Source organism: Glycine max, chromosome 1 (assembly GCF_000004515.6).
Source record: "Glycine max cultivar Williams 82 chromosome 1, Glycine_max_v4.0, whole genome shotgun sequence".
NCBI lineage: Eukaryota > Viridiplantae > Streptophyta > Magnoliopsida > Fabales > Fabaceae > Glycine > Glycine max.
In genome coordinates, this window is record NC_016088.4 from 24,745,950 (window position 1) to 24,754,251 (window position 8,302).

General features: G+C 34.5%; 1 protein-coding gene across 2 annotated transcripts; it reads right to left on the reverse strand.

Annotated features, from left to right (window-relative positions):
* Window positions 1-430: 430 nt before the first annotated feature.
* TGA01 (bZIP transcription factor 1) lies at window positions 431-7,158 on the reverse strand. 2 transcript variants are annotated; one of them, XM_014774098.3, is made up of 12 exons: window positions 7,076-7,158; window positions 6,895-6,975; window positions 6,639-6,742; window positions 6,286-6,356; window positions 5,965-6,168; window positions 5,187-5,264; window positions 5,047-5,106; window positions 4,657-4,734; window positions 4,524-4,575; window positions 1,825-2,096; window positions 1,488-1,733; window positions 431-928 (listed from the first exon to the last, which is right to left on the reverse strand). In XM_014774098.3, the coding sequence occupies exons 1-12, from the start codon at window positions 7,141-7,143 to the stop codon at window positions 782-784; spliced, it is 1,461 nt and encodes a 486-aa protein (XP_014629584.1). In that variant the 5' UTR covers window positions 7,144-7,158; the 3' UTR covers window positions 431-781. The 2 variants fall into 2 exon arrangements, with proteins under 2 accessions (XP_014629584.1, XP_014629587.1); XM_014774101.3 differs by lacking the exon at window positions 5,187-5,264.
* Window positions 7,159-8,302: the final 1,144 nt, after the last annotated feature.

The window sequence follows — 8,302 nt, forward strand, 5'->3', positions numbered from 1 at the left end:
GAAGCAGCTGTAAAATATTTTATACCAGATCCTCAACTTAAGAGGCACTATGTACAGAATTTACAATAAAGTCTACTTAGAGTCTACAGAAATTTGATAACTTGTTTAATGCATCTTTTATTCTTTTTACATTATTTGTATTTAGATGACATAATAAATAAATAATAAAACTTAATTTATATCTTCCTGTAAGTTCTCAAATCAAACTTTTTTGTTATTTTTAACATGCAATAGCCGTAAACTTAACGATGAAGTCATTACCTTGACCTAAGTTTTATTAAAAAAAAAAGGCAAAATTCTGGGACTTATCTTCCGATTATCACGTAACGATATCGTATGGACATGGCAAATGGAGTAGTTGATCTATCAATAAAGCCATGTTTTTATGCTTTGTACAAACAGAGAAATCATGCTTTTAGGCAATGCTGATTGTTATTGGTGAAAGGGTGACGTTGATATTGATACGCATATGAGTCTCAACTTTGAGATGTAACACTTGCACAATAATAGCCACATAAATATGCCAACAATATACAGAAAACATCCCAACTGATAAAAACTTTTACAGAAATTTTCATGCCATCAATCTATCATAAAAGAAAATTAGATTTAGTAGCTACCAGTAACAAGGTTTCTTCACAGTATAGTCGATTATTATCAATTGCACTATGTTTGGTGGCAGCAACTCATGACTGAGTTACTATTAGAACAGAAGTGGCCAATTAGTTTGGAGCCAACATTGGAAGTCCTGCAGTAGGATGCACTAGAGCAAGTTCAGTCCCTACTCTCTAGGGCGCGCCAACCATAACGAACTAAGCGCTCTTAGTCTAGAAATGTAATCAGTTTGGACAAGGAGGGCTCGGGCAGTTTGACGCGTTGTCAAAATTCGTTGCAACTGTTGAAGAGTTTGTTGCTTCAAGAGGTCAGCCTAAGAACATAGAACATACTCAGAAAACAATTCATATAAACTTCTGATTGTGTGCATGGTAGTGGTGAATGTTCTGTTAAAGGAAGGAAAGACGAGAAAATTTTCAATTATGTATGTTTTGTGATATGTAGCACATCCTAAAGACTTCTTCCTCCCATTTTATTCGACCAAGTATTAAGCACACCCCAAGGTTTACAAAAATATATTATGAGTAAGATAAAACACTATCCCTGTTAACTTTCCTAATACCATGTAAAGAAAATGAGGAATAGATCCTCTCATGTCAAATTTTCACATAGGTTGAAATTTTGTATCTCTCTCTTCATAAGTATAAATAGATGGAGCCTGGTTAATTAAAACTAGTGAATAATTATTAAACTTACTAAGTTTCCTCATGAGAGAATTCATTCTCAAGTAATAAATGAAAAAGTACATTAAATATCTTTAAAAAAACTCAATATTTTATTCATTTAATCAGTAGAAGGACTAGTAGGAAAAACTTGTACGAGGATTTAGAATTTCTAATTAAATTTAGCTCCCCGAAGTGATTACATCATACCTGACGAACAAAACTCTCCAGATCAGCAAGCTTGCCCATTGCAAGTGCCATTTGGCCCATGTAATCAACTACATTTCCACTATCAGTGGGTCCTAGGGAGATGGAGGAAAGTGTTTCTACAAGAGATTGTTGCAATGCTTCCAAGCCTTGAGATAAAGCATCCTCAGCCTGCTGGGAAGACTGTTGCAGATTATAAATTCCCATCAACTGCTGATCTGTTAATGGCTCAAGGTGGTTCTTGATGATCTGAACTCCAAAAGACGAGAAATGAGTCAACAACAAACTATATACACAAGTGAAGTTACTAGAAAATGGAAGTACTTAATTGGTCAATCACCTTGAGAAGTTCGGATGAACGGAATCCACCAAGCCACATAAAACATCTTTCCACAGGTGTCTTCCACATCCCATTATGTATGTGTAATACATCAGCCTTTGTACCTAAGCTCTTTAACCTAAATAACTCGTTATAATGTGCCATGACACTATCTACCAGAATATGCAAGTCACTATCACTCATTTGAGAATTTACTGCTGTTCTTAGATCATTGAGAAGACGTTGATGCTCATCAACCCAGTGAGCATAGTCTATGTCAAATGCTAAGGCACCTGAAGTTCAATAAATATTATCGGTTACTCCCTCATATGATAAAGTAAATTTCTACAGATTTTACTTTACACAACATGAAACATTTGAACATCAGCTCATGTGCACGTTCATTATGCAATCTTAGGTTCAGAAATAGAAGCAATCTATGTTATTTTGATCATAGTTATCAAACTCTTGAGTTAACTCGCTAACTCTTACGAGTTTACGAGTCCACTTACCCTCTGTGAGTTGACTCTTGTGTAAACTCTCTTTTTAGTAGACTCTATAAACTCTAAGTAAACTCAGTAAACTATCGAGTGTATCAATGAGTCAATGAGTCAATGAGTCAGCAAGTTAAAAAAATTAGATCAAAATGTAAGTCATTTTATGTTATTTTTTGTCTGTTTAGTATTCAACATACCTTAATCTAGTGTGTTATTCCCGAATAAAAAAATTCTCACCTTTGATAACATCAAATCCTTGTTCTCTAATAACATCAAACTCTCGATGGGAATTATCTATCACTACTATAACATCCACAAGTTATTATCTAGTAGTAATACATTACTAGACTTGCTTATTTAAGTATTGTGAAATTTATGATTTGTTATTTTTGCTTTATTATATTATTGAAATGTTTAATTGATATGTTATTCATAGATATTTTGTTATTATTTTTATATGAAGTGAACTCGTATGAATCTACGAATTGAGTTTATTAGTCGAGTCTATAAAATTCTCACGAGTTTACGTAAACTTTCTAGTTTGATAACCTTGATTTTAGCCAATGGATATAGTAACTCCAATACTCTTTAGTCAGCTGCAAGTATTTCTACCCCAACCACACCAAAACCATACTATCAAATGACATATTATCTATGTATGAATACACAAGAGATAAGTGTAGCAAAACAAAGAACTTAGCCAGACAACCAGTGTGATAAAAAAATACTTAAAATTGGTATGTTAGATAGGTAAAATGATTAATAACATCGCCATCAACCCCATGTAAGAAATTTAACGAAATGAGGGACCTTTTAAAATATTGATGCTTACAAGTGAATTATAATCAAAGCACCAATTATACTACATATATACATCTAATGCAATTTGGGAGCCAATTTCCCTTATTAGCACTATAAGCTTGTATAAAATAAGAGAAACAAAGGGAAGTTGCGTGAAAACCGTGTGTCAGAGTACATAGTGGGATGCTTGTTTGTATAGATGGGTAGTAATAATTACACATGATTGACATATTTATTTCTGATTCTCAACACTCCCCCCTCAAGTTAAAGCTTACTAAGCTGAGAAATTTTTACAAATGAGGTAACCTAAGAGAAATGAAAGGTGGTTTTGGCCATGTGGGTGTATTGGATAAATGATAGTTCGGCAACAGCCAACGAAGGCCCACAGTAACAATGGAGACCAGAGTGATGTGTCACACATCGTGTGCATGAACTTTAAGGACCAGAAAAGGTACTGTTTGGGGTTGCATGCAACAGTGTTTTGAGTTGGTTACACACGTGGACGGCATGGTGATCCTCGATGATGGGCAATAGTGGTCAAAAGTGAGTTTCAATTAAAAGGGATCAGGGAGTCTATCACACAAGGGTAGAGGAATCACGCGGTAGTGTTCACCATGAAGAGGGACTGCACGAAAAAGAAAAACAAAGGGGAACCATCAAACCAACACGGAATGACCCCAAACATTAGGGGTGACATCAAAATGGAGGGGCAATAGCACTAGTTGAAGCATAGCCAGAATGGCGATGAGCATGCCATCACGCGCTGGAATAGTGGAGTGCAAAAATGGTGTTTAATGAGTCATAGAGTGGAGTGTGAGAGAGCATTGGAGCTCCAATGAGGTCTTTGTCACCACCATTGTGTAGATCGATGGACGACAATGCCGAACGGTGGTGACCGTCGAAAAAGGGAAAAAGGTCGTCGGAAAGCAAAAGCAGCTCGCCGAAATAAGTACAACGACGGTAAAGGTCCATTGGGGATAGTAGGTCCCCGATTGGGGACGATTTTCATTATTCCCTCAATCTCAATCGAGCTCTGATACCATATAAATTAAGAGAAACAGAGGAAATTTGAGTGAAAAACATGTGTTAGAGTACATAAAATTAGAAATTAAGTTTCTCTTAATTCAGATCCTATCAAATCAATTTATAATAAATGTCATATTTATTCCTGATTCTCAACCGTTTGAAATAACAATTAACACAAGGCGGTTGATATTTGAAGCTGTCACAAGGTTTCATGTATGAATTTCACCAAGTTCACATGAATTCCCATTGAAGTTACAAATACATTATTTCTATGATTTTTGCATTTGGATTGAAGTTAGGTTCGTATATTTGTCTAGTTAACAAACAACTGTTTAGTTATATATGCATCATGTTTCTTGCTACTAAAGGAAATAATGCTCTAGAAAAGTTAAGTACCATTTCCAACAGCCAAATGACCTTGATCCCCTGGAGTCGCAATAAATATACCCTGCATTGAAATAGAAACCCATTTAGATAACAAAATCAAATTATCTTTGAATATCAACCGGAAATCTTGAACTTCTTATACCTGCTGACGTGCTCGTTGAAGCTCTTGCTCTAATTGCACAAGCTTTACTCGGCTGCTCTCCAACTGTTGTACATACGCCTATTTTAAACCAAAACCTAAAGATGAATCAAATATGTTCCACTTAAAATCTTAAACCCACTAAATTAAAGCTTAGATAATTTTTAAAAGAAAATTATGTGATTTTATTTCTTATATACACTTGCACGATTCTATCATGATTTTCTAAATTGTACAGATATCTTCAAAATTGACAACTCTCTTCATCAACCACAGATAAAGATACTTAGGAAAGGGGTGCCAATTGTCTTAACAAAAAGATCTCATTTATTGTTTCCTACATATCAAGGTATAAAACGAGATCAATGCAATTTACTACTTTGAAGCAATTACCTTTTTCCTTAATCGACTTTTCCTTGCAGCCTCCCGATTCTGAGCCAGTCTACGAAGGGTCTAGAAAAGGGCATCCGAACAAACAAAGCATTAGTAATGAAACACAAATCAGTAGCTACTAAGTCGTAACCAAACACAACCTTTTGATCTCCAGGTTTGACCTTTGTCTCATCCTTGGAGTGAACAACCATTCGTGTCCCATTCTTAACTCTATTGCACTAATACAAGGATTAAAAACACTATCAGAGATCATTAAGATTCACTTATTCATCCAAAACATAAATCTGCTGCACTAAAAATTAAAAATATACATTTCTATTAGCCTGTTTGTTTTCAGGTTCAATAGGCCCAAACATGTATACTAGTACACTTGCTCCAATTCATAGAAGCAAGAATTTCTTGCTTCTCAAATACTGATTTGGAACGCACATGCACTTGATCTAACGTGTATACAAATACTAACACACACCCTATCATTTAAACTCGATGATTGAACCCAAAGCCACTTCTAAAGACAGTATTGTTCAATTCCAGTAGAAGTATTAAGGTTTGAATATGTTTCAGTCTTGAAAATATCACTTACTTTGAGTTTAGTCCCTATATAAATGTTTCATTCATTTGTCGTGCAAAAAAATAACAAAATTGCATGTTTTTAGTGTCTAGCAAGGACTAAAACCATATCATTTTCTTAGGAACTAAAAATGAATAAAAATCTTGGTAGGAATAAAACCAAAATCCCTGATAGTCTTTCAGGGAAAAAATTTTAAACAAAGTATTGAAAAAAAAAATAATTCTCACTAAAAATATTTTAAATTATGCTCTGATCCCCACCACCCCAACCAAAAAAAATGCAAATCAATTAATGGAATATACTTGTATGTCCAAGAAATTAATACATGATAGAGAAAGACAACTTACTGGGATTATATCATCAGTATCAATATCTGTGGATGTATCATCAGTCTGTTGGCTATTATCTGCTTTGCCTGAATCAGCCCAATTCTCAACTTGACCATTCCCCAAAGGCAAGGCTGCCATAGTCACTCCTTTGTGGTACATCAGTTGCTGTCTTGTATCCATGCACCCTCCCCCACTTGAACCAATCTCTGCATGCCCAACATTCTACACAAGCACACCATTTGCAACAAAAAAATTTAATCACAAAAGACCCTCAAAACATAACTCATCTACCATCTTCCTACAACAACGAAGGCAGAAAGTAAGAGGAAGAAAAACCACCGTGTTCAGCGTCCCATACTGCATGTTACTGCCCCCAACAACATTGCTTGACTTCACACTAAACATAGAACCTGCGATAGAGTACAAACTACAGAATTAAATCCTCCACACCATAACACACACAAAAGATGCATGTTAAGTAGGAACTTAAAAAATTAACGGTAAGCATATAATCACATGAAAATATTACTTCACTTAAATTTACACTTAGCACTTGTTTAGAAAAAAAAAAGAAAAAAAGAAATAATTGCTTGTTTCAAAAACTGTCACAAAGTTATTAAAAAAAATACTTATTTCTTAAAATAACACTAAACCATTTTGTTAATAGTTCAACCATAGTGAGAGTGAGTTACTTGAACTTAAATCAGCAGCATCTTCTTGATGAAAAACAGCAGAGAAATGGTGATGCTCCCCAAGATCAGAGAACCGCGCTGGGTTTTGGTTGGGGTCATTTCCCCTGTTTCAAAACAGAGACACTCTTTCAGCAAAAACAAAAATTCCCTAACACCAAAACACGGCATAACTTCGTTGCACACAAACAGATACCAAAACAATAATAAAAAGGAAATAAACAAACAAAAGGGTGACCAGAAAAGCTACGTAACATACCTAAGCAAGAAGGAAGAGTGACAATAGAGTTGTTGTGAACTTGGCTGTGCTGTCTTGAAGCCTTGCATATTTTTCATCAAACTAGTGCAAACCAAAACAAAATATTTTAGTTAACTCGTTACATAAGCATCATCATGACGATGAATTTTTATGTTGTTGTGTTCAGACAGAAGAAGAATACGAGAACAAGAACAAGGAAGTGTGAGAAGGTAGGAAGATCCTGCTGTGTCTTTGAGAAGAGAATGGCATGCTACTTTAGTTTTATTTATTTATATTTATAATATTACTTGAGGTAGTAGGTGATTATTATTATTCATTATTATTGCTATCTGACTTGGGATTTTATTTTTCCAATGCCTCTCAGACACAGTCACACACTGTTCAATGACCATCTCAATCTCTTCCCCATTAGACGTCTCCTTCGTGCCTTTTTATTCCTAGTCCTATATAGTTCCTACCTACGTGACATTGTGTCGTGTTGTGCTGTTTTTCATGTAATATAGATGTGTGATTATTCCTAAGTAGAAGTCTGGCCTCTCACCAAAGGGGCTTTAGAATTTAGAAATGTAAAGAAAGAGGGGTTCAAGCTAGTAGACACATTCACCTAAACAGTGCTTTTGTTAGCAAAAGAGAATAACGGTGAACAGTGATGTGTGAATTCGCATCGGAAAGTGGTCAGATTCGAATTTGTGAGATATAACTTGTAATGTAACTTATCCCTTACTCCACTACGGCTTAAAATAACAAGAGAGAAAAAAAATGTTTAAAATTGAAATTTAAAAGAAAAACTTTTTATTTTAAAAGTCAACTCTTTTTGTCCATTATCTCTGCAAGCAAATTTTACATTGTTATATGTATCTTCTCTCATTCAAATATATATATATATATATATATATATATATTTGTATATATTCTCATTCAAGTGTAACCTTAATCAAACATATATCTCAATACAATTTTTTCTTAATTTTACATGGAATCATTTTCATATGGGAGATCAGATGCTCATTTATTCTGAAGTTGGAAAGTCTTTTCATCTATTAGTATTGATACTGAAGTACTTTCACCACCATTAGTTCACATTAAAATAGTCTAACCTCCATATCCTATGACTTAATACTTGTTTAAGTTAATCACTTGGTTGTAATGTCAACTCTAATACAACTAGTTAAGGAATACAAAGGGATAAAACACAGAAGCAATGTTCATCAATATACCATGAGTGAACCAATAAGTAGCTCGGTACCATAAAATACAACCTGAGTCTCTTTTTCACTTGGTATGTTTCCCCTTGTGCATAAATTTTTTTATGCATGAGTATTCAATGGACCATGTCATTGTTAGCTCACATCAACACAACATGTTGTATAACCTCCACATCACCAACAATACTTTTAATAGGAGAGAT

Excerpts from the sequence above, each read along its gene's own strand:
- TGA01 (XM_014774098.3), bottom strand. The coding sequence starts at position 7,143 with ATGCCATTCTCTTCTCAAAGACACAGCAGGATCTTCCTACCTTCTCAC. Across the intron at positions 6,357-6,638 it reads TGCTGCTGATTTAAGTTCAA|GTTCTATGTTTAGTGTGAAG; the intron begins GTAACTCACTCT and ends ACTCTATCGCAG. Across the intron at positions 5,265-5,964 it reads ATACTGATGATATAATCCCA|TGCAATAGAGTTAAGAATGG; the intron begins GTAAGTTGTCTT and ends TCCTTGTATTAG.